The sequence below is a fragment of the Centropristis striata genome, chromosome 10 (genome assembly GCF_030273125.1).
Source record: "Centropristis striata isolate RG_2023a ecotype Rhode Island chromosome 10, C.striata_1.0, whole genome shotgun sequence".
In the NCBI taxonomy this organism is placed as follows: domain Eukaryota; kingdom Metazoa; phylum Chordata; class Actinopteri; order Perciformes; family Serranidae; genus Centropristis; species Centropristis striata.
In genome coordinates this window covers 38,270,965-38,297,959 of record NC_081526.1, presented here as the reverse complement: position 1 = coordinate 38,297,959, position 26,995 = coordinate 38,270,965, and the positions used below count along the sequence as shown (strand labels likewise).

Sequence of the window (26,995 nt, the reverse complement as noted above, 5' to 3'; positions counted from 1 at the left end):
ATACGGCCCACACCCTCACCTGAAGTGGCCCTCAGTACAACTACATGCATTTAAGCATGAAATCTTAAAAGCACAGTGTAAAAATGCACAAACTTCTTGAAATGAATGTTGGTCTGCTGTTCTTGTACTGAAAAAAAAAAGAAATCACAGTAAGTGATTGTTTTTTATTTGCTTCAAACCTTTTGTATTCCTATTTATACTGTTAAACATGCATTTGAGCATGAAATATGTTAAGTTACTGCACTGTAAACATATTTAAAATTGCAGTTTCATCATATCTGGTTAAGTGCACGCTCCTATATGTGGCCCTGTGGTAGTGTCAATGAAAAATTGTGGCCCCTGCAGCATTTAAGTTGCCCATCCCTGGCTTAAACCATCATAATCTTTGGATGGTATTTTTTTCAATAGAATTGTGTTTCAGTTCACTACTAAATGCCATAAGTTGTTTTTCGTTTAGGATGCACAGAACATTGTTTTCAGTTGGCTTTCTTTTGTGGATAACTTTTTCTCTTTTTTGTTTTCACCCTGTTTGTATGTGCAGTATATAACCAGTTTCTTCTGTCCGTCTCCACAGCTTCTTCTTATCGCCATTTTAAAAAGCGTGATGTGGCATCCCAGACGATCCCAGCCCACAAGAGAAAAAAGGAATTATCAGGTTCCCGCATTATCATAAGCTCATCCTCTAAGAAGAATTCAGCCAAGCATAGACCTGGTCCAGACGTGTCCGTCACAGTGCAGAGGTCCTCAGGCGTGGAGTCCCAGTGGACGTACTGCAGCCCTGGAGTCCGTATCCCCTCGCCTTTGATTCATGTCAGTGAATCGGAGGAGTCCGACTGCTCCAGCCCCAGCCCAATCATCTTCCTGGACGAGGTGGGCTACCAGAAGAGCCTGCTGGCCAAACTGGATATCCCTCAGGTGCCGGGGGGGCCCAGAGAGCGTGTTGAAGACTCCGATTCTGAAGTCAGTGAATTCTTTGACAGCTTCGACCAGTTTGATGACCTCGAGGAGCTGAGCTCAGATAACTGCACCCTTGCACTCCCTCTGGACGCCATCAGTGCCCCGACCACACAGAGCCAGACCAGTGGATCAGGGTCTAAATACGTTTCTAGAGGCTGCTCAACCAAGGGTATGAATCCTCATCGCTTTGATCAACCCACTCTCCCCGCCAATGTGAAAAAACCCACTCCTCTGAAGCCAGGTTCCCCCTACTCACTTCACTCTGAGGTGCCTGACTCTCCTCGACCCGTGCAGACCCCCTCTGATGAGAATGGCGGCCCACTCTTCAGTCCTGTCAGCTCATCAGCCTTCAGCCCCTTGGTGGACTCTGGTGGACCTCTCGAATATTTCTGGAAGGCAGATGAAGAGGGTCGGGACGGCTCAGAGCTCCGTAAGCCCAAGGATCTCTGCTCTCTCTATAAGACTTATTCAGACTTCGCCAGCAGTCTGTCCAAAGAAATCCTGGGATCTGTGTGTGGATACCAGTCTGCCGTCGACATTAGTGACAACAAGAATCTCAGCTGCGTCTGCCACAAAGAGTTCACAAACCCTTCAGGCTACCTGATGAAGCTCTCAGAGATACAAGAGACTGTGACGGTGGCCACGCTGCAGAAGAAGTCCCAGTCTCTGAAGGATGGCATTCAGAGGTTTGCCACTGATCTGGTGGAGATGAGTCTGGGCAGCGCCCTGCGAGACCTACAGAAAGGCGTGTCCACCTGTACCACCACCTTGTGTCACCTTGCCGCTCGGCTCACCTCGTCAGTGTTTCAGATGGCCTTCCATGAGATCGGGATGCGCCACGCCTATGTGTTGAAAGAACGAGCAGTCAATGGATTAGCTGGCTTCCTGGTTGGAGAGGCTATGTCTGGGGCACTGAAGGAGTTCCTGACAGTGAAGAAGCAGATTTTCCACAACACGGTGACACGTTTCGCTGCTGATCTGGCTGAAGAGCTGGTGTTTGAAGGTATTATGGAAGTGTGTCAGTTCTCCCACCCTTCAACCCCTCTCACCCCCAGTGATTGGTCCTTTGGCCACGGGCAAGAGGAGCAGGAGGAAGAGGAGGAGGTGGTTTCCTCTTATGCTTCAGACTTGTCTGAGTCTGTGATCCAAGAGGCCTTCATAGAGCTGTCTCAGGCTGATGTTGCCTTCACTAGTCAGGCGGCCATTAGCGTGTCTCTGGACAACATCTGTTACGTCAGTGCAGAGAACACCAGCGCTCAGACCTGCAGTACCTTTGCTAACCAGCAGGTTTTAAGTGCCAGCTCAGCCTCAGCGGCCCCAGGGCCCTCCGGGGAGGATGCTACCTGCACGGTGAAGAAAGCCCTGTTCACTGTATCGGGCATGGCCAGCTGTATTCCTGTGCCCAAAGCAGGCCAAGCCCTCTCCCACCTGCAGGACTCTGAGGAGACTGTGCAGTATAACTATTCCCCCAAGGCCAGCCCCAAGAGAATACCTGCATCTTCCTCTGACAGCACCACATCGTCACACACTCACCGTCACAGCCATGGAACTCAGACCCCCATACCCGGAGAAGATCCCTCCCAAGGAAAGTCTCCATTCCAAAGCTTTTCAGGCAACATGGTGGATATGATAGTAACTGAGGCCTGTGAGCTAATAACTGCTTCCAAGATGAAGAAGAGCTTTGGTGACTGTGCTGATTTCTTTACAAAGACAATCGGAAGCAGAAGGGACTCTTCTTCAAATTACGATGCTCCAGATTCTCCTTCAAAGCAGGGAGCTGGCTTTAGATACGACTGTAGAGATTCTGGGTATATTAGGAAGGCTGGCCCTGTTGAGCAAGACATTCCTCACATTTCCTTTCAGGCTGGCCCTCAAAGCCTGGGGAGATCCAGCTGTGAGTTGGACGCCAGGCCCAGAGGTGTAACTGAAACACATCCTGTAATGATGGATACTCTTGATGTGCCGGGTACCGACCTGGGTGGACAGAGGAGGATAGCTGTTCATGACCGTGATGACTCGGCTCCAAGCTCCGGACAGAAATCTGGGGGCACTCCTGGGACCCCTCCTTCTACCCCTCAGCAGCCCAGTGAGGTGTCCAAGGAGAAGCAGATAAAACAGTTCTCCAAGAAGCTGAAAAGCAAGCTGGCCAAGGAATTCTCCCCTGCCACCCCTCCACCCACCCCCCACTATCAGCCTGAGCCTGGCCCGGGGCCAAAAGACATCACCCCCGAGGCAGACAAGGCTGAGTTTATGCTCAAACTGATGCGGTCTCTCTCTGAGGAGGCAGATGGCAATGAGGATGAAGAGGAGGAAGAATTGGCAGAAGAGGGTGTTGGTGGCGGTAACAGATGTTTAGAGACCGGGGGTGGCCGGCACGAACTGAACCAGATGTTCGCTCGCAGAGTGTCCAACAAGGAAGCTCTCCACTATGCCGAGCGGCTGGCTTGCCACATCGTCTCCATGGCAACAGAGATGGACACCCTGGGAGTGGCGGAGGAGGAGGGGGAGATGAGCAAGGGCGGCGAGAAGAGGAGGGACAGCGTGGCCCAGTTCTCGGAGCAGACCCTGAACACGCTGTGGGTTTATGCCGGGGAGGTGGCAGGAGAAGTCATCAACGATGTGAAGAGGATGGTGACCTCTGCTCAGCAGTGTCCCTACCACAGAGGAGCTCTCAGGAGGAGAAGCTTTGAGAGATCTAGCTCTGAATGTCTGCATCCGCCCCACCAACACCTGTCTCAACCCAGCTCAGACCAGAACAGGGACTGGAGGGTCGGGAGGCTGGCTGAGCAGTGGTCTAACGACCTGATAGCCTCTGTCTTTAGGTCTCCCACCTCCACGTCCAGCACCATATCCAGCTCCAGCTCTGGACTGTCCTCGGAGTATCCCAGCTGTGAGAGTGTGACAGATGAATATGCTGGCTACCTCATCAGGGTGCTGAAGAAAGAGGGGGGCAGCAGGGAGCTGGTCCTGGACCAGTATGCCAGCCGTTTGGCCTATCGCTCCATAAAACTGGGATTGGCTCATGCCAGTCGCAAGATCAAGCAGAGATCCTCCAGCACTCGCCTTCACTCGTCCAAGTCGCTGCCAGATGAGTGGAAAGCTTCTGGTAGTGAGGCCTCTTCACCCAAGGACAGAGGAGAGTCTGCCGTGTGTCCCTCGGGCCAGGACACTCAGTGCTGCTGCAGGGACTCTGCTGAGCAGGGTCAGAGGGAGTACATGGACCTGGTCAACTTTGCAGAGTCTTTAGCTTACAACATCACCTGTGACGTCACACGAAAGCTGCATCTTTCCTCCGCACGACTGCCCAAGTCTCTCACCGACTCCTGTCTTTATAAGAAGTCCAAACTTGAAGACATGGCAGACAACCTCATCAGGAACTCTTTCTCCTGCCCCCTGTTGTCCAAGGAGGGTAAAAGCAGGCATTACCACAGCACAGGGAGCCTGAACGAAGGAGGCTACAGGAGCAGGGTGATGCAGGTCATCGAGCATTACGCCAGGAAAATAGTTGATGACACTCTAAAGATGAGCCTGGCGTCTGTAGGACACTCATCCCGGGAGAACCAGAAGACCCAGGGCCAAGACAGACACTCTCACACCCAGAGGCTGTCTGAGGGGCCGTCGCTGGGCCAGGCCCTGGGGGAGAGGACCTGCCGGTACTGTCAGGTCCAGGAGTGCCCATACTGCACCAAACTCAGCAGGCATCACCACCAGCCCGTGTTACAGAGGAGGAAGAGGGGCCCAGAATGTCAGGCCAGGGCTGAACGGCTCCCCAGCCTGGAGATTCCCAAGATCCACATCGACCTGGACCACAGGGCCGTGTTTGCAGAGGAGATGGTGTCCATGGCGATGGAGACGGCTAAACGTGAGCTCAGCAACACCAGCCTTAATGCAGACAGCGGCATCGGACATGATGGAACCAGCTACGCTGAGAGCCTGACGGCTGAGATCATGACATCAGCCCTGTCCAACATCTGCCAGACTGGAAACGTCAGGTAATCACAGCAGGATTCACATGTTCTGTCTTATTCATACAGTATGTTCCTCTTACAGTGTAGCAACTTTATTTAACTGACTTTTATTGATTAATAAAATCCAAAACATTTATAAAAGATGCTACATTAAAAGAATTGTCAACTATAAATATCATCTTTTTTTTTTTTTTTCAAACTTCTCTTTCTTGGGTTTTTTTTTCTTTCGTTCACATACAAAAATAAAGAATGTACATGTTCATTCATGCTTAAAATCAACATGAAAGAGCAGAATGATAGTAGTAGTAAACCCCCCACAAAAAACAAAAACAAAACAAAACAAAAAAAAAACCTAGGTGGAGTCAAATCAAATATCAAAACAAAAATAAGGTTTACAAATAAAATAGATTTAAATATTATAATACAACTTTGAGGATGTCAGGTTTTCCAAAATTTACATTTGTTAATTTTTCACTGGGTTATATTTAGTATAATAATCCATAAATGGCTGCCATATTGTGTAAAAGGTATCTATCTTACCTATCAAGGTGAATTTTATTTTTTCTTACTGCAAATGTTTCATTATATCATTAATATCATCGTTTTTAAGGCTGTCCCCTTTTTGTCTCCTCTGTGCTTTTAGCTTCCCCGGTCGGGAAGCCACTGAGTCCTCTGTGTCCCAGCAGCTGAGTGTCGGAGACGACAGTCTGGGCAGCTGGTCCAACCTGAGCTTTGAGGACGAGCATCCTGACGACAACAGCAGCTTCCTCCACCTCAGTGACAGGTACACCACCACAAGCTGCTTCATACTTACTAGACCATCATTTTGTGCAAATGATGCTTCTTTACATGGTTGTCAATTTTAACCCTTTGCTCACCCAGTCTTTCCTGCTGGCACTTTTATTGGGGACATTAAACCATCTACAATATGATTTGACACAGTAGTAAGCAAAATTTCTAGAGGCAGTTTTGCGTTAGGTACAGTTTAGTCTTCCCCGTGTTTCCCAGACAGTATGCATCGATCATTTCTTTGATATGATGACAGCTGCTATTGCCGTCATCTCTCAGGAGATAGGGTTGCTTTTTCCAACAGGTGTCTCACTGTGTTTCTTCACTTGGTCCTCTCTTTAAATGTGAGCCATCTCCTCATTGGTTCATTGGTAAAATATTATATAAAAGACAACAGAATATAAGGGTATACCAAAGAGGAACCATCTTTTCATGTGGATGTCCGATCAGTGTTTATTCCCCAGTGCGTGCTGTATTGACAGAGGAGCTGAGTTCTCCTGCTTTGCAATACAAACAAGAAAGTTCTGAGTAGAATCTAGACCACGACAGTGCCTACCAAAGCTGACATAGCACTCTGTAGTTCTTCTTCACCTCCAACTGCTTCACTGCAAATGACGCCACTGAGTGAAGAAAGAACATCAGATTTTGCGGCTGCGAACGTCCCTTTCTCTGTCAGTTTGAGAGCACACTTTACTTTAAACAATGATTGGACAGCCATATAAGAGGTGGCAAGTTTTTCTTCTAAAATTTGAACACTGATGAGGTGGAAACTAACAGATATATCGGCTAGAGACAGCTGAATTTATTTCAGAGTAGTCATGGACTTTAGACTTTAAGAATTGTTGCTGTTGATTGACTCAGACCCAGAGCAGAAACTCCTTTATCGTTAGTGCTGGACAGTGTTTAGAAGGAGTCTTCTGTGGTTGCATCTCGATGGGAGGCTTCCCAAGGTCAGCACAGGGCACAGTGTATGTATTGTTTGGGGTGCCCATGTAGACTTCAATGCCAAAATGCAATTTTCTCTGATTTGTGCAACTGTTGCATTATGCTGTATGTGAGCTCTAACGGATGTGTTGTTTAAGATTTAATGTAGCAGAGTCTGCAGCCAAGTTCTTCCCAAAACGTTTGTGAAACACACCACAGGAAAAAGCACCAAGTAGTAGTTGTGACAGAATTGGCCTGCTCCTTCTTGGATTGTCACTTTTTGTGTGTATGTATGCAGAAAAGAGGGAGTGTGGGATTGAGTGAGTGAGAGTGATTATCGGCCCTGAGAGTGACACGCTCTCATACATTTCTCAGCCTCTGGGAACAAGCCTGTTGACTTTTCTGGCAGAGGTTGGTATCTCTATGGAAGCAAAACTGACAACATTTAAGATTCTTTTCCAAGATACTGAGACAACACAATGTGTTAGAATGTAGTTATTTTGCCATCAGGGCCAAGTTAGTGTATCATAATATTTTCTAAAGGTGTGTCTGTGAGTGCTCTCTTCACTTCAGGCACTGTTCCTACAGGAACAAAGTCCACCATGTGTATTTCATTAGACTTTCTTCAAACGCCCGCTGCAGCCGTATCCGCTCGGCAGATGAAATAACGGAAGGGGGAAAAAACACCTCGGAGGGCTCATTGACATACTGATTGACTAAATGAGCTTTCAGCATGTGTCATTCAGTCAAACCGCAGGGAGAAAGCTGAGGTAATGCAGATTAACGGAGGTATTTTTAGATATCACAAATGTCCCTCCCTTCAGCTTTACTGAGAGAGCTGCACGCCACAGTGTGCAGGTCCCAGCCAGCCGACTAATCATTGACTAATTACAGTGAGAGTGTATGTTGTTGTGCCGCTGTTGCCAGCGGGTTGTCCTGGTGGAACCCGCAGGATTAACGGGACCATGTGAGGACAAGACTGTCATGATCTCACATTTAAGGCATTTCGGAACAAATTGTCTAGATCAACATTTCAGATGATTCAGTGGGATGTATGGTGGAAAGATCTCCTTCAACCGTTCCCTGTTTTAAAGCTCACCTGTTATTTAAAGGATTATCCCATATGCCAGAAATGGTCATCAGCCTGAGTATAGTTTCAGGGTTAGGGTTGGGGTTAGATTAGATCACTGTTCATGAGCGAGTTCTGTCCTGTATTGTGAAGAAAAAACTCCTGGAAAATATCCTGGACAATTATTTCTTAAAGACTGGAACCCCTGCATTAGGGATGGGTACCGAATTCGGTACTTTTATAGGTACCGACCGAATTCTGTCGGTACTACCGAGTACCGATTCATGTAAAATCAAACGGTACCATGTTTCGGTACCTAAACAGCGTTAACTTTAAAAACTGATCATTGATTTCAACCTGTTTTCATTTGACGTCTTTGATTAACAAGCGTGCTGACGATCGCACTATTTTTTATTTTTTTATTTACCTCCTCGTCTGGTCCTGTCTGCTCACCGCGGCCACTAGCTGCTGCCCTCTTCCACCCCGGGGCAGAGACGAACAGCCGGCTCTCGGCCTGCTAGCCGCCAGCTGCTAACTCTCCAATGTCTCTACCTGGGCTTGGCCTTCGTCTGCCTCCAGATTGGACCTCCCTTACTCCGTTTGCTCTCTCCATTCTTCTGTAGACCAGTCATTAGCAGCTAGCAACTAGCCGCTGCATCTCTGCTCCTCCGCTAATACTCCGCTCTTCAACTCAGGAATATTACCTACCACTTTACTCCAAACTGCCTCGCTGAAATTAAATCCCTCGGACTCCTGCGTCATCCTCGATATGTGCACAGAGCAGCCCGACTCAACTTTGTTTATTCCATCATGCCATGCCCACAATACTGTCTGACCGGTGCTCCGCCGCACAGCTACGACGTCATCACAACAAATCACAAGTGCACTTGCAACCTTTTTTTTTTTTTTTTTTTTTTTCTCCGTGCATTTTTTAAAGTTTATATTTTGAGAAATAAATATGTTGAATTGAAAAAAAATCATTTTATTATTAAACAAATTAACATTTATTACCACATAAGCAAACGCATAAGTACTGAAAATTGGTACTGTTGAGTTCACATTTGAACCGATACGGTACCGATACCCGTTACCTGGGAATCGGTACCGTATCGGTTCAAATGTGAAAGGTACCCATCCCTACCCTGCATGATGCTTACTGTATCCTGATGTTTGTTCAGTTGTAATAACGTCCCGTCAGCGGACAGTGTTACAGTGGTGAGTTACTTGCCTTCTCTCTCCAGCAGCAATGGGAACAGCAGTAGCTGGAGCAGTCTGGGCCTGGAGGGGGAGGCGTGTGAGGAGCGCATGTCATTCTCTCCCTCTGACAGGTTGGTTAGCAACTAGTTGACACGGTGACCTTAACACCTGGGGGTTCACTCAGAATGGGACAAAGAAAATAGCTAAGCCATTGAATTTACTATGAAGCCAAAAAGTAAGTCAGTAAGTAAGGAAGCGTGTAACTGATCCATCAGTGGAAAAATCTCTGCATCCAATTGGAACCAGGGAGATGCTCCATCATATGAAAATGATTTATACGATGGTAGAATGGCATTTTGATTGATACTTTGTCTCATACTAGGAACCACCAGTTCATTGCATGACCACACAAAGCTCTAAATATAAAGAGGCTTGACATGGCATAGGCTTGTTTGCATGCAATGTATTTCTCAAGTTTTGCTCGTTCTGCATTGCTTTTATGCCATTGTGTTGCTTAATAAGATCATGTGTAGTGTTACTACTTTTGAAGGTGCATTAATGGTAATAAACAGTTCAAACCCACCTAAAGGTTCAGGTTTTAATCCTGCCGTTATCAGCCCAGATTAATTTAAAAACAACTCCCTCTGAGATCTGCTGCAGCCTTGACAAATGTAATCCTTACTGCCAGCCGTTTCTAAACACCCCATTGTTTTCTCAGGCTGGTGAATGTGTTTTTGCTTCCATCCATGCAGCTGCTTGTTTCGGCTCAGAGCCGTGCAGCGCTATCAATCACCATGTTCATCAACATGCGCTGGTAGGAAATCCCAGTACGACTTGAGGTCGAGAGTCTGCCACTGAACAGAAATCTTTTAAATGCAACAAGCTGCCACATTTCTGTTATCCTTTAAACAACTTCCATGTTGAATTTGTTTTATTTTCCATCAACATAGTGAATGAATGGAGTCAGTTGTGTTTGGCAGCTGACAGACAGTTCTCAGATGTCAGATCTTCCCACAGACGTCTGAATGCACCAACCAGGCAATCAGTGGCAGTATCATACCAACTGCATGATCACAAAAAAACCTAAACGTGCCCTGTAATGAATAACTTAACGCCAGCATGTTGATGCATGTTAATGTTGATACTCTGACATCAGCTGAAACCAGCAGCAAAGCTGCTACACATTTCTCAACCCTCTGGCAGTGGGGGGAAAAAGTAACTGTACAAAATAAAGATGGTGGTGTCACTCTCCAAAAAGTAAAATTCTGCAGCACGCAAGGACAAAATGAAATCTAGATATTTTGCCAAAATGTTTATACTGTGATAGCTAACTTTCTACAATACGGAGTGCATTAGAGCATTGTATAGAGCAGCTATTCTCAACCTTTTTGAGTCGTGACCCCCAATTTAATATGCATGTCGTCCGTGAAAGAATCAAATTGACCACAAAATTATACAAATTGATCAAAAAAGACACAAAATGACTAAAGAAAGGAAACCAAATGACCAAAAAAGACACAAATTGACCACAGAATATTAAAAAAGACACAAAATGACCAAAAAAAGACACAAAATGACCAAAAAAGACACAAAATTACCAAAAAGAGACACAAAATGACCAGAAAAAGACACAAAATGACTAAAAAAACACTCAAAATGACCAAAAAAAGACATTAAGTGACCAAAAAGACTAAAACACATTAACACATGAACACTTTAACACAGTGGAGACAGAGCTGACTTCCAAAATGATTTGGCGACCCCCAGAAATCATCTTGCGACCCCAATTGGGGTCTCGACCCCAAGGTTGAGAACAGCTGCTATAGAGTATTGTTCAGGTTATGTTGCAAAGCAGTTAGCAGGACTATAGTAATTGACTTCTGGCAATATATTTGATGAAATTACTTGATTTATCAGGTATTTAATTCACAGGATTAGAAATAACAAACATTTCTGTCTGGTTATTTTATACATTTATATATATCAACATCGCAGCATAAAGTAACCTATACAGTACAGTAGAATATGATTTTTTAGGAACTTTATCACCCACTCTTTAATCATAACAGCACATCATGCAGCTCTGAGGATCAGCAGCTGGCCAGTTCAGTGCCTGCCTTTAGGTGGCAGTTTTCCCACAGAGTCTGATGGTTTAGTTACTTCCAAACATGGCAATTAAAAAATGAAAAAATATCACAGATTATCTGTTAAACTACTAAAAACCCCGTATGTCAAAGTAGGCTGTTTTTTTGTTACATACTTTGTGCAAGTAGCTAACACTTCAGCCCAAAACATTAATCCTAGTATGACAGGTAAAACTCACTTTTCAGCAATTTGGTTCAGCTGATTCTGAAAACTTCTTTACATCGTTGCTTAGTAGAGCCTGAGCTTGTTGCTTAATATGACATATGAGTTGCAGACACAAATACACTACTGGTCAAAAGTTTTAGAACACACCAACTTTTCCGGAATTTAATTGAAAATGATGCAGTTTAATGTCTCAGTGTACTCTGAAATTAATGCACATTTACAACATTTAAAATTCTTTATTGAGCATGATAGTGTTTTGAAAGTAAAAAAAAAGATTCAAAATCACATTTTATGTTGGACTAAAGGACTAAAAAAAACAACACAATGACCAAAAAAAGACACAAAATGACAAAAAAGACACAAAATGATTAAAAAAAGACACAAAATGACCAAAAAAAAGACACAAAATGACTTACAAAGACATGAAAAGAATTCAAAAATTGACAAAATAGCCCAAGACTCCATAGAGTTAAGTTGTTAACCCATTTCTTGTTCCCTGAAAAAGGCCTACTTGTATAATTCTGAAAAGTTATATTTTACCTTTTTTTATTTACCTCTGGCAGTTCACCACTTACCTTTGTACCCTTTCAAGCTGTTCATTTGACTTGAACTGCTTGATTTTCAATAAAAAACTGGAAAAATTGGGGTGTTCTAAAACTTTTGACCGGTAGTGTAGGTTAAAACATACATACATACATTGGTGGGTTAGAAATTTGCAGGCACTGCCATTAAAGGCCACAGCTGATAAATAAAACTAGCCTTACACTAGTTTTGTCCTTTTAATGCATGGCTGTGCAGTCGGCCCTGTCCTGTCTGTCTCACCTTTGCTTTGACCGTGTCGTTGCTGCTTCATGATCCTATTCACCAAACGGTGAATGTGAAAAGCCTCCTCTTCTCCTCTGAAGAGAGAATGGCATCCTCAGATGATATTGAGCAGAGTCTAAGTGTCTGTAGCCATGGGCTATGTCAACAACACTGTGATTAACAATCTTATAAAGTGCCGAAATGACTGTTTACCCGTTGGCACGTCACACAGCAAATATTTGCACGATTGACAGAATGGATGTTGAGTAGATTTTCAGAATGGAAAAATCCACTTTCACACTGATCAAGATGTACTCTTAGTCATTGTGTCTTAACTGACAAAAGGCATCGGAGCACAAAAGTAAATTTACTGGAATGAAGAAAAAAAGCATTGATGGGAAATGTGCAGCATGCCTTTTGATCAGGGTGGCTTTGTTTGCAGTGCATGTGGCTCCTGATATCCTGCTGCTTATATCAAAGGCTGTAGCTTAAGCATGCTTATGGTCATTTGTATGTCCCTGCATGCAGCCTCGACTGCACAACCATTTCTCTGCTTCTCACTAACCTGTGTGACATTTCTCATCCAACAGTGACAATACAGAGGACAAGGAGACCGAGGTCAAAGAGGAGTCCAGTGGTAAGAATATTTCAGTGTCTTCACCTCAAAACCCCATGGGGAGAACAGAAGTGCTCTTCATCCAATCAAAAAAAAAGAAAAAATCTAAGTCCTTTACTATAAGTTTAAAGGTCTGTTCTGAACTAACTTGCTACTTTGGGATTTGTCAGAAAAGACACACAAAATTACCCCAAAAAAGACACAAAATGGCCCAAAAAAGACACAAAATGACCAAAAAAAGACACAAAATGACCAAAAAAAGACATAAAATGACCAAAAAAAAGACACAAAATGACAAAAATAGACACAAAATTACTACAAAAAACACAAAATGGCCAAAAAACAAACAAACATTGAATGACTTAAACACATGAACACTTTTATACAGTGGAGACAGAGCTGACTTCCAAATGATTTGGCGACCCCCAGAAATCATCTTGCGACCCCAATTGGGGTCTGGACCCCAAGGTTGAGAATTGCTGGTATAGGTTATGTTGCAAAGCAGTTAGCAGGACTATAGCCTCTGCCTCGGTCTTCATCCAATCGCTCAAAATACAGAAATCTCCAAAATTTCTAAAGCTTTTGAAACCAAATCACAGCATGGATTTTTTTTTTATGTTGTTCCAAAGGTCTTGCTGTATTGATGTAATCTTGTAAAGGGGCTTTGATCAATTTGATCCATTCTTGAATTTTATAAAATGGCCTAATTCAGCACCAAATGTGTGTTATAAATGGTATTTATTTGTTTATTTTGTTTATTTGTTTATTGAATGGATCCCCATTATCTGACGCCTTGGCGACTGCTAGTCTTCCAGGGGTCCCTAAAAAGTCATAGAACATGACATACAAACAACATAAACAAAAACAGTACATACAAGAAAAACAATAACAAACTCAATTAATACATACATGCAATACTGTTAAAAATTCTACATTCATATTTACCTGACAAATGTTATACTGCAAAAATCATTAATTCAGATGTCTATAGTGTCAATATCAGCTGTATACACTTATTATTTATCATTTCATTTTTATCAACCCAATAAATTGATTCCAACTGCCGGAAATGGACTTCAGAAAGCCAAACATTGATGTTCTGAACCCTTAGACACCTTAATAAGCTCACATAATTGATTAATTCAGTTATATTTATTAGAGATTTATGACCAGAACAACTTTACTCACTCTTGCATCTCAGATTTAGCTTCAGATCCTCAGCCTTCAGAAGATGAGGGCTTTAACAGTAGTCGTAGGCTTAATTCAGCATCAAATGTGTGTTTATAAATGGTATCAACCCAATAAATTGATTCCAACTGCCGGAAATGGACTTCAGAAAGCCAAACATTGATGTTCTGAACCCTTAGACACCTTAATAAGCTCACATAATTGATTCATTCAGTTATATTTATTAGAGATTTATGACCAGAACAACTTTACTCACACTTGCTAACTGTTAGCCTGTTAGCACATACACACTGTACTGCTACAGAGCTAACACTTGCATTTCAGATATAGCTTCAGATCCTCAGCTTTCAGAAGATGATGAGGGCTTTAACAGTAGGCTGTAGTCAGCAGGAATGCTGGGTCTTTAAGTAGAGCTATAGTGAGAGATTGATGCAGGCACACTTTTGGACAGCAGAGGGATCTGGGGAACAGACGGGCCCCCCTCCTGATTTGAGGTCTTAAGATTCAGAGAGTTGGCCCTGATTCCGTCTGTCTGCCTGTCTGAGTGTGTTGTAGTCGGGGATTTTACCGCCCCCGTATTCAGCCACACTAATGCTCATTCAACCACTCCACTCCCTCCACAGTCATTCTGTGTTATGTGTGTGTGTCAAACCAGAGAAGCCCCCAATGAGGGGCCAGGGGGGACTCCTCGCTGTGGGAGCGTGGGAACCTGGTGAAGGACTGCTACATATTAAATTTAGTCCGGATTTGAGATGCACTGGAGAAAAGAACACCCTTCTAATGTTTGTTTATAACAGGGTTCATACGGTCATGAAAGTTATGGAAATTGAAAATGCAATTTCTAGGTCCTTGAAAAGTTATTGAAAAATAAAATCCTCTGTAAGGTTTTGGAAAAGTCATTGAAATATTGCTGGATAATAATCAGAATGTGTAAAATAGGCCTGTTAAAAATAATATAATAATCCCTATGCTGTAGTTTTAGGAGTATGTTTGTTACCTTTAATTGTCGGTGCCAGCTATTTTTAGAGCCGTGAGATGCTCAGAGCTATGCTATGGAGGCTAATTGGATTTCTTGGTTTCTCTCATTAAACTCATCAAATACACAATCCCATAACTCCAAAACGCTCTGGTGGACAAGTTGTGACCTGCACATTCACCACGCTATGAGATAATAACAGAACGTCACCAGACGGAGTTGTTTCAGAGGTAAATTCATGTAAAACCGTTGATGCGTGTTGCCTTCAGGGACAGTTTTTCAGCAAGCAGTCTCTGCATTTACCTCTAAAACAACTCTGTGTTTTGTTCATACACACTGTACTGCTACAGAGCTAACTGTTAGCCTGTTAGCACATACACACTGTACTGCTACAGAGCTAACTGTTAGCCTGTTAGCACATACACACTGTACTGCTACAGAGCTAACTGTTAGCCTGTTAGCACATACACACTGTACTGCTACAGAGCTAACTGTTAGCCTGTTAGCACATACACACTGTACTGCTACAGAGCTAACTGTTAGCCTGTTAGCACATACACACTGTACTGCTACAGAGCTAACTGTTAGCCTGTTAGCCAGACAAGCATTGCAAAAATAATGCAATAGATACAATAGAACAGCTTTTTAAATGCTTCTCCTAAAAACAGTTAAAAAAACAGTTTTGGTTGAGCATTTAAATGTGCTGGCTGCATTTGGTGCTGAATTCTTATGCATGAGTATTTCTTAAGCAGGTGTCACACACTGCACGTGACTTGGCTGTAGCACGAATAAAATTTCAGTCAGAAGATTTTTTTTTTTTACTTTAATCCATGTAAATGTGTGTTAATAAGAATTCAAGTTGCAAGGTGTATCAAAATGTGTCTGTGGTTTGATTCAGAGGCACCGACTACAGTGGTCCCACTGAAATGCGTTAATTTTTTGGTTTTGAAAATTAATTTATTTTTTAAATTTTTATTAATTCTTCTTTTCGAACAGAAAAAAAAATAAACAACATAAACTACAACAGCGTAGGCTAGATGCATATACATACACATACTCACATAGACACCATTAAACAGATGTACATAAACATATAAACATTTACACACATACAGTATATAAAGCCCTATACATATACATGCATCTGCCCCGTTTAATAATAAAATAGAAATAACCAGTTAACTTAATATTCAATATGCATTTCCTTCTTTCATTTTGGTTTGGAAAAAAAGGAGTAGGCTGAAGTATAAAATACTTATCTAGGCCTCTCCCCTGATACTCAACACTTCAAAAATAAGAAATGGTATCTCTATATGTAGCCACTTAATGTCAAATAAATATGTATTATTATTATTATTATTATTATTATTACTTATTTTCTTATAGTATATCAAACAACTTAGATCTGAGAATTTCTATTACTCCCGCAAAGAAAACAAACGAACAAAAAAAAACAATAATTCAAATTCAAATTCAAATTCATTGAAAGGTTATGGAGAAGTCATTGAAAAGTTATTGAAAACCATTGCTAAAAAAGTGTACAAACCCTGTTAGAAGAGCCAGTCTCTTTAAAAAAAAACATGACATATGCAGTTTAAATATTCAAAGATGATTCATGTCGAGTTAACCTCATGTATGTGCGCTGCAGGGACGCTGTGCGGGGACCGGACTCAGCTGCAGGCTCACAGGAACGCGCTGGTCATCGTGAATTCGGACATCCGGGAGCTGGGGCGGGGCCCTCATGATGCGACCCTTGACCCCCAGCTCAGGAGCATGCTGCAGTGGGTGGCGGCCTCCATGGCTGACATCCCTCACATCCAGCTGAGGCCTGACAGAGAGCTGCAGCAGGTGAGTGAACCCGTTCTCAACATGTTTCACTGTGCTGATATTTATTATTAAACACTTCACCAATGAGACCGCAGCAATGAAAGGACTCCTTCTTTCTCTCATTGTTGATGTTGGTTTTAAAGGTTAGCAATCTTGTACAGTGTTTTCCCGGTTTCCTCCACAGTTTTCTTTGCTGTGGAGACGCAGCAGAAAAACACCAACTTATGCAACCATTAAGTGAAACAAGTTGTATAAGACAGTTTATTGTAATCCAATAGTTCTTATCCTCCAGCTAGTGCCCATCAAGGTTATTATAGTTAACGAAAACTAACAAAATAACGAAAACTGAAATTGAAAAAACATTTTCGTTAACTGAAATAAAAATAAATCATCTTTAAAAAACGATAACTAACTGAAACTGTATTTTGTGGTTACAAAACTAACTAAAATTATAGTGAAAATGTCCTTCGTTTTCATCTTTGTCAACTTTTTTCATACATTCAGTGTTTCTATTTCAACATGCAGAAAAACATGGTAAATATGTTTACTGAGACTGGGATGTTTACACTAGAACCAAAATACTAAACACCCAGAACTGTAAGAGTTAATAACCTTATTGAGGCTGAGATGATAAACCAAAGGAAATGAAGGCACATACCCATTACAAAAAAACTAAAACTAACACTAAAACTAATAAAAACTAAACTAAAACTAAGCATTTTCAAAAAATAAAAACTAAACTAAAACTAGCAAACTCACTCTAAAAACTAACTAAAACTAACTGAATTTGAACACTTTAACACAGTGGAGACAGAGCTGACTTCCAAAATGATTTGGCGACCCCCAGAAATCATCTTGCGACCCTAATTGGGGTCCCGACCCCAAGGTTGAGAACAGCTGCTTTAGACAACCAAAACAAATCAGGGTTCCTCAAAAAACACTTTCAAAATAGATGACTCCACAATTCACTGAGATAATGAAGACACATGAATTAATTGTCAAGAACACAAAGAACACAAACTTCAGTAATATCTTTGTATCTGCCTTCCTCTGTTATTGGTGAGGTCCCAGTTCCTAACTGGAGCCTCATACATTACATTTTAAACAGGGTTCTGTGTAGGAATGTTTGATTTGTATTTTCTTTGTTTTTTGTTTGGCTATATTTATATTAAACTGGAGTTACTAAGTAATATCTAAATCAGAAAGAGAAAATATTGCAGAAACGTCTCCCAACAAAAGAAAATTGTGTGCTCGATCACAGTACACAAAGATTTTTTTTTTTCTTTTTGGTCCTCTGGCTACTGGACATGACTCCACCGTCTCAACACCCACACAGGTGTATTAAATTAATTAAAAGGTGCAATAAAACGGACATGTGCAATACAATTGATATGTGCAAAACACTCAATTTACCTCATGTATAAATTATAGCATTTTAAGTAGCCATTTATTTATTCTTATACTTATTTATTACATCACATGTCCTTGTTCTTGTTTTTGTCCTTGTTTAGCTCGGTATTTTTTTATTAAATGTTTTTACTCATGTTGCTTTGTGTTATGATTGTCATAACTATGCACCTTATGCAGTGGCACTTTCAATTTCGTTGTATAGTGCAGCTATTCTCAACCTTGGGGCCGGGACCCCAATTGGGGTCGCGAGATGATTTCTGGGGGTCGCCAAATCATTTAGGAAGTCAGCTCTGTCTCCACTGTGTTAAAGTGTTCATGTGTTAATGTGTTTTAGTCTTTTTGGTCATTTAATGTCTTTTTTTGGTCATTTTGTGTCTTTTTTGTCTTTTTTTGATCATTTTGTGTCTTTTTTGGTCATTTTGTTTCCTTTTTTGGTAATTTTGTGTCTTTTTTAGTCATTTTGTGTCTTTTTTTTGGTAATTTTGTGTCTTTTTTGGTCATTTTGTGTCTTTTTTTGATCATTTTGTGGTCATTTTGTGTCTTTTTTGCTCATTTTGTGTCTTTTTTGCTCATTTTGTTTCTTTTGTGGGTGATCTGAACTGTGCGTGTGAGATTGTGTTCAGTGAGCGGGGGTCGCGGACAACATGCATGTTAAATTGGGGGTCGCAACTCAAAAAGGTTGAGAACTACTGGTATAGTGAACTACATAATGACAATAAAGACTATTTGATTTGATTTTGAACAATTTCACACATCTCTGCTTTACAAAACATGTCTTGACATTTCTAATGAGAATCACTCAAACCCCTTTCTTTGCCGTTTATCTTACTATAAATCTTAATTACGACTGATAAGCCATGGCTTTGCTGACCTCCTTTCTAATTGTTGGAATAAATGCTAACTGTGCTCCCTTTTCAGCTCCCTGCAGTGGTTCAAAGGCTCCGGGACAGGAAGTGGCGGGTGGGCGAGCTGCTGCACACGCTGCTGCGTTACTGTGAGGAGGGGCACACACACGGCCAGCCCCCGGCCAGGGAGGAAGCCCTGCAGGCGGGCAGAGAGGCTCACCGGACCCCCCTCTTCCAGTGGCTCCTGGAGCATGCCTAAGTCCTCTCCACGGCCCCTAGAGGGCGCCATACAGATCAGCTGACCTGACCTACTCTGATGAATGTGGGCGGCGGGTGTGTGGCGTTGCATGCTGTGACCAACAGTACTTCTGTTGTCTTTTATTTTTCTTTCCACCTTCTGTTTTGTTGTGCAGTTTCCTCATTAATCAGCTGCATCTCATCACATCGACGTGTTGATTCAGTGAGCTGTCTCTCTCTCCCGCCTCCTCACCTCCACCCCTCAGCTACAGCCCTCACACCTTGCTGCCATTGTGCTCCAGTTACAGAAAAAGGAGAGAATAGAAAGAGAGAGAGAGAGAAAATCCATCCCATCTGTTCCAGACGCAGACAGAAATGCAGTGAGTTGAGAGAAAGAGAATGTGTTTTTTGTTAGGGAATCCCCATAGCTGCTGGGCGGATGATGTCATCACACCCACAGCTCACCTCTGTGGTGTTTCCACATGTTAAGAGACCAACTGTACACACACACACACACACACACACACACACACCACACCCTTGTATTATCAGAGGGAATCCAAGACACACTGACACTCCATCAGTAATAATTCCCCAATAGTGTTTATTATTGTATTAATCCACTACAGAATGACTCTACTTGTTTGTCTCTGGAGCTCTGAATGCGTCACATTTGACTTTTTGTGCTGCCATACATCCAGACTGACGAGACACTGTTATAGTTGTAACACTCATATCTTTTAGTAATTTGCTGTCATTTTGCATTGATGATCAAAATGGCCATTTATTTGGCGGTAGGATGATAAATATTAGCACTTGTTGAAGTTGCCTCTTGCCAGTATTGGTGTTCTGTTTTATCTAATAACTGTAACACTGCGTGCTTAGCCTCAATCTTCTCGGTGGTCAAACTTAGTAAAATATTTAGAGTGGATGATGTTTACCAGGGCGGTCGATCGGTATTAAAAAAAAGTCTATTTTTTGAAGGTAGAGTGTGTCTAATCAAACATGAAATGCTGCTCAAAGCTGAATGAAAGAAGCCATGATGTTGCCAAATGAAGATGATGATAAAGGTGACTCCCCTCCCTCCACTCAGTCAGTAGTAGTGTGTGATGATGCGTGGCCCACCTCCACTTGTGGGGAAGATCCAGTGACGCAGATAGTGGATCTTGTAGTAATTAAAGACATGTTCCGGTCTGCACTTCCAAAACCACACACACACACACACACACACACACACACACACACTAACAGCCTGTGCATAGCTCAACCAGAACTCACACATATTGTCACCCACGCTCCACAGTCACCTTGTGGAATGAAGAACACCACAACTTCCACACAGCACTCACCCTCCAACACACACCCCTGTTACTCACCAGCCCCCCAGCACTGCTGCTCGCTGCTTTGCTGAGATGCACTTTTTAAAAAAATGTTGGCCTGAGGAGCGGCTGGGCATTCCCAGGCCTGGCCTCAGACCTCTCCTGGCCTCAGAGCTCTCCTGGCCTCAGACACTCCTGGCCTTCGCTGTGACTTCACTCACAGCATGGACACTCTGTAATCTCTGTAGACGGTTAAAGCAGCTACAAGGAACTTTGGTTTTGCATTGAGTTTGTTGCCGACTGTGGACAGAAATGATTTTTTTCAGTGAGCTCCGAGCTCTTTAGGAAACCTCTTATTTTGCTGCAGTCTGCAGCTCAGTCTTGGTTGTGGTTCTTCTGGGCCTCCTTTCCTTTCAGCGGTCCCAGCAAGACAGCATGGGCCTCCAGCAAGGTTATTATAGTTAACGAAAACTAACGAAATAACGAAAGAAGAAAGATTTTCGTTAACTGAAATAAATAAAAAACTAGAGTTTTTAAAAAAAACGATAACTAACTGAAACTGTATTGTGTGGTTACAAAACTAACTAAAACTAACTAAATTTATTTGTGAAAATGTCCTTAGTTTTCGTTTTTTCATTCATAATTCAGTGTTTCTATTTGAACATGCAACACATGGTGAATATGTTTACTGAGACTGGGATGTTTACACTAGAACCAAAATTCAAAACACCCAGAACTGTAAGAGTTAATAACCTTATTGGGGCTGAGATGATAAACCAAAGGAAATAAAGGAAACATTAATTATGACCTCTTTGAATCTGGCACCCAACATATAGCCCATTACAAAAAAAACTAAAACTAACACTCAAACTAATAAAAACTAAACTAAAACTAAGCATTTTCAAAAACTAAAAACTAAACTAAAACTAGAAAACTCACTCTAAAAACTAACTAAAACTAACTGAATTTGAAGACAAAAATTCACAACTAAATTAAAACTAAAACTAATGAAAAATCCAAAACTATTATAACCTTGGTCAGAGCTCTGCTGCTGGCCTGAGGAGAAGCTGTTGCTGGCTCTGTCCCTGGTTGCTGTCGGAGGGCTGAGCTAAAGGAGGTCCTGGAGACCTGCAGGATTTCCTCTGATTTTATCAAAATCAGACCTGATGGCACTGTGGCAGGGTATTAAGAATAACTATTTGGAAATATATTCTCCCTGATGGTCTCGCCTACGTATGTCGGCCATATAAAGGCATCAAAATGAAACTGAAGCGGTTTGATTAACAGTTAAAAGTTCCCTATAGGTGCTTTAACGTCCCCCTCCCCCGTTCCCCAAAGAAAGACTATTAGGATTCATTTTGATGCGGCTATTTATTTATTGTTTTTTGAATTTGGGACCTAAGGATGACTGTTTGTTTGGGTCCTCACATTTGTAGCAGGACTCTGTTGAGTTTGAAACACTGTAATATAGCACAGCCTCACATCTCTTATTATAACCTCAGTGTTGTTGGTGGTGCTCACCTGCATGGCTCAGTCTCCATCAGCTTCTAAAGCTCAACATTCTTCTTCTTCTTCTTCTTCTTCTTCGATGTATCGGCCCACACTAACTGAGCTGCAGTGACTCTGTGTCTGTGTCTACACTGCCTCACTGCAAATGCCTTTATGTCTGTTACTGCTTAACCTCTAGGCTGCCAAATGGTTCTATAATCTTAAAGGTATTTGTCCTGTATGATTTGTTTACATGCAAAAATGAATATATCACAAAATCCTCTATTTAAAAAAATAAAATAAAAACCCAAAGTGATACCCAAGTAATACCTACTATTAAAGAGTGAAAAGTGGAGCATTAAGCTGAGAAGTGAGAGTGCATCTATCTTGGTTTACATTAAAGGAATGTATTAAGACATTAAGAGAGTGCATCAGTGTACAAACCTCTCCCAGAGTGAATGTTTAGTCGTTGAAGTAGGACTTTCCCAGGTTTTTTCCATTGCCCAGCCCCCTTTTTTCTCCTTCTTTCTTCCTTTTATCTACTTTACATTCCTGTACATCCCAGATGACCTATAGCTCTATATTGTTGTGTTTGTGAAAGCTGAATGTGTTCCTGCAAAGACCGCATTTAGAAGCAGATACTGTAAATCTGTTTTTTGCAACTTGTTGTTCCTAGTGTTACTTTCTGCCTCTCTCTGACCACAGATGAAGAAAAACCTTAAAAAATATATTAAAATGAAAGAAAGAGAGAGAGAGAAAGATACCTCACCTCCCCTCACTTCTGTATTTTCCTGCTTCCTTGTAAAATCCTGCCAAATGAAGATATTTAATAAATTATGTAAGTTATATAACAGTGAGTTCACTACCTGTTCTCCCTCGTGGCATTGCTGAATAGTTTACACATTCTAAGCTTGAAGTCAAAAACTCTAAACTTGTTTATGTTAAAGCTTGGTGTGACAATAAAGCTTTTTCATGTGCTCTTACTCTTTGTGTCCGTGTCATGAGGAAATCACATCCTTCTGTTCTTATCTCTCAAGGTTTTGTTTGACTTTGTCGAGGTGTGGCAATTTTCAAATAACCTTATTTTATTTACTCTCCTTGCTTGTTGAATATTTGACATTTTAAAAGGCTCATTGTTGAGTTATTGATGAGTACATAAACAGAAAATTAATCAGAAAGTTGTCATTCAAGTCTTTCACCAACTCAAAATAGCAAATATTCCCTGTCTCTAGCCTCTGAAAAGTGAGTATTTTCTACTTTTTTATTTAATAAATGTAGTATTTTTTGACATAAGAGTTTTGAGGACATCATTATATAATCATCAGTAGTGGAAAGTAACAAGAGAGCTGTTTTACTCAAGACATTTAAAAGGTACTTTATTTTTTATTTAACATAAGAGGTTTAATGGTGATGTATTAGTTCATTTTTGTCTCAAAATGTATGAAATTTTTTATAAAGTATCTTTAAAGACTCTTCTCTCAAAAGAGAGTTTAATTTCTGTCTATATACTGAAGATTTTGTACAGAGGTGGTTGTTTATATATCTATCATAACCTGACTTACACATTTTATTATTCAAAACATGGCAAAAAAGTTGTTTTATGGCTGTTGACAGTATTTTCTGATTAATGAAGTACAGTTGTCATTGCACATTGTTAAGCTAAAAGAAGATAATTAAGATAAATTAAATTATAAACATGAAAATAAAAAGGGTAAGGAAGGACACAGTCCTGGTTAACATTCAAAGCAGAAGATATTCCAAGCAATAAACCTACTTGTCACTGTATCCATACACAGTAAATAGTTATTGCACATATTAAGTATTGTGTGTGTGAGTGATAAAAAAGATTTCCAAAATTCCCTCCTTAAAAAAAATGAATTGGTAATGCTTTATATTAAGGTCCTTGTAATAACCATTAATTAACAAGTAATAAGGCCCTTGTAAGTCCTTACAGGATGCTTATTAACATTATTGTGTGTTTATAAGCTTATATAAGTGTTAATAATGGCATTACAAACACCCATGACCCACCCATTATGTCTTTGCCATGCCTTTATTAATCTTATTTTGTTTGCTTATTGATATTAAAATATACTTTATTGCTCATCTATTATAAGTTAACTATAAGTTAACTATGCTTTTTGCAACTAGAGAGAACAATGCCTTATTACTTGTTAATTAATGGTTATTAAGGACCTTATTATAAAGAGTTACCCATTAATTTTCTGTTCTAGAAATAATGCAAATTAGCACATATTTATTGAGGTAATGCCTCATTTGCATATTTATATTTTACCCTGAAGTCCTGTAGTGTCTCCCCTTACTTACAAATCAGAGGGGCACATTAGCACATGAAAAAATGGCAAAGATGATACTGAAGCATTAAAAATCTTTGAATGTCTTGAAAAAGACACAAAATGACCAAAAAATACACAAAATGAGAAGGTAGAATAACCAAAAAAAACCACAGAAGACATAAAAATGACAAAAAAGACATAAAATAACCAAAAAAGACACAAAATAACTAAAACAGACACAACAACAGATACAAAATTACCAAAAAAAGACACAAAATGACTTACAAAAACATGAAAAGGATTCAAAAATGGACAAAATATCCCAATAAGACTCCATAGAGTTAAACTATCATACAATGTTCACGTTCTGGGTTCCTTTTGTGTACAATGAGATATTGTTTGAACAAAAAAAAGGTTAGAATTGTTCCATTGTTCATCATTATAAATTGACCATTTTACCCCTGGTTAGAACCGCCACTGGTCAGAATAATAAAAATGCTTCCTTGCTGGTTGTCTCACTGCACAGTGATGCTCTGTATCAGAAACTGCACCACATCAAAGTCCTCCAACACTTTGATGGAAGTTTAGTCAGTCTTCTCTGCTTTTTAATCCCTGATCACAAGGAACACTTATTGAGGGTGGGTTTCCCAGATAACAGTTAACCACAGTGATTGAAACACACCTATTACAAGGCTGTCACTTTGCTCCCTGCTGCTCCGCCTCCTTTCTTCTCCTCCTGCTGCTGCTGCAGGTGCCAAAGGAAACAGAAGAGATCTGTTGGAGCTGCGCTACGCTCCTCGCTATGCCTGGATACAGCTGCACAAAACAGCCTTTGTTGCTGTGTGATTACACCGAACCACACATGCACAAATATATAATTAGGTAATGTTTCGCTACAATGGCCGGTACCTGTCATGCAGCTCATGCAGCTCTCTGCAGAGATGAATGGAGGTGTTTGTCTGACACGGAGCGAGGGAGGAGAAGACAGGGAGCAGGAGGAGGAGGAGGGGAGGTGGGAATAGCTAATTGCAGGCTGTATCGTGATACACAAGGAGAAGAATGTGTCTGACAAGCACATCTCTGATCTTTAGAGTGGCGGTAAGCCAGACAACAAGAGGCCATAGAAGGATATGCTGGGCTATACGTAGTGTAACAGCTCGTGGGTGACCTGAATGAGTGAAGTCATTTCCAGAAGGCCTCAAATTAGGGGAGCTGTGGGTGTGGGGAGATCTAAATCTCATTGCTAATTGTTGTCCCCTTTCAGTGGGAAAGAAGTGGAGGCTGACTGAGAGAAACGGCTTCCTGTTCCACAGCAGACTGGCAAACCTGTATCCTGCACTCAGGCCTGAGATTCACAGATTTGAGACAAAGTTCAAACAGAAGAGTTTTAATCTCACAACCAGAAGAATCCAGGAACACATAAATAATGTTTTTTTTCCAAATGTTGAACTATATTTGTATATTCGTGACATGCCGTTGCAGGTATTTCATTCGTTTATTTGGCATATTTGTCATATTTTCAGCACACGGCGGGCATCATTTCCACGGTTGGATCGGTTCCATCAGGGTGCCAATGTGTCCGCGCCCAGCACACACGCAGAGACAAAGTAAAAATAAATTGGGAAAGTCCCATTACTAACCGATGTGGGCACTAAGTGAAAAACATTACAGCATGTACATTTTTTTTGTTGGTTGGTTGTTGCTTGTTGAACAAGATAAACATTTTGAAAAACAGACAAAAAACAAAACAAAACAAAAAAAAACTGACAAAAAACTTGATTGATTGATATGTGGCTGCAAAGAGCAGCTACCTAAGAAGGCTTTACAGAAATAAATGTTTTGCTCTGCAGAATTTTTAGAAGATGTGAATAAGAAATAATCCCAAAAGGTCTGTCTTGCATCTTCTAAAACTCTACTTGCCGCTGAAATGTGGATATAAATAAAAATGCACAGTTTATCATAGAAAGAAACTGTGTGTCATTTAAAACGTGTCCAAAATATAAGGCGTTTGCACCAAACAGATCCTGTTAATCATCACTGAAAATGTGTTTACACAGAGCAGAGGGGAGAGGGCAGGAGAGGCTGGAAACATGACGACACTTCAATATCTACAATATGTGGAGCAAACTGTTTTTTTTCAATATTTGTGACACTTGTGGGCACAAATTCCATTTTAGTTCCATTAAAAAAATATCATAGAAATTAAACTTTTTTCCTTATTTTTGTCATTATAATGGTGTTATTCTGCACAAAGACATATTTGAGTTTTTCTGATTGTGCTCATTCAACAGAGCTGCAGGACTTATAGATTGTATAGATTTTATATATTGCAGTGAAATACAAGAGAAAAGAGTAAAATGTAAAAGGAGCAAAAAAGCCCTGAAACTTCTTGTTGGGGTGCAGAAGGTCAAATTAGCCAAAAAAAAACCTCAAACCCATATTATACCAACCTAACGTGACCAATGTAGAAACTACTTGCCAGGTAGGACCTTATAAAGTCCCAAGCAAGGTTATTATAGTTAACGAAAACTAGAATTGAAAAAACATTTTCGTTAGTCACAGATGTGAGTGTTGTATTGTTTGCAAACCTTTTGGAACATGTTTTATTGAAAAACATATTTTTTCACAGAAAAATAAACGTGTTGAATTAACAGTTGCCTCATTTTTAAAGTCATTGTTTCAATACACAAAAACATTAAGAACAAATTTAGGCAATTTAAACTGCAGAAAATTATGTAAAATGCTGTGTAAATGCTACTTACATATAGTCCATA

At 41.1% G+C, this 26,995-nt stretch overlaps 1 protein-coding gene across 3 annotated transcripts in view; it reads left to right on the top strand.

The window, feature by feature from the left end:
- Nucleotides 1-22,907, top strand: part of akap11 (A kinase (PRKA) anchor protein 11) — a 36,018-nt gene extending 13,111 nt beyond the window's left edge. For 2 of the 3 annotated variants that reach the window (XM_059342190.1, XM_059342191.1), the window contains exons 7-12: nucleotides 575-4,949; nucleotides 5,569-5,709; nucleotides 8,952-9,035; nucleotides 12,609-12,655; nucleotides 16,447-16,646; nucleotides 18,954-22,907. In XM_059342190.1, coding sequence (XP_059198173.1) covers nucleotides 575-4,949; nucleotides 5,569-5,709; nucleotides 8,952-9,035; nucleotides 12,609-12,655; nucleotides 16,447-16,646; nucleotides 18,954-19,139 — 5,033 coding nt within the window. In that variant the 3' untranslated portion in view covers nucleotides 19,140-22,907. The remainder of the gene's footprint in view (nucleotides 1-574; nucleotides 4,950-5,568; nucleotides 5,710-8,951; nucleotides 9,036-12,608; nucleotides 12,656-16,446; nucleotides 16,647-18,953) is intronic. The other variant, XM_059342192.1, reaches the window with a different exon arrangement.
- Nucleotides 22,908-26,995: the final 4,088 nt, after the last annotated feature.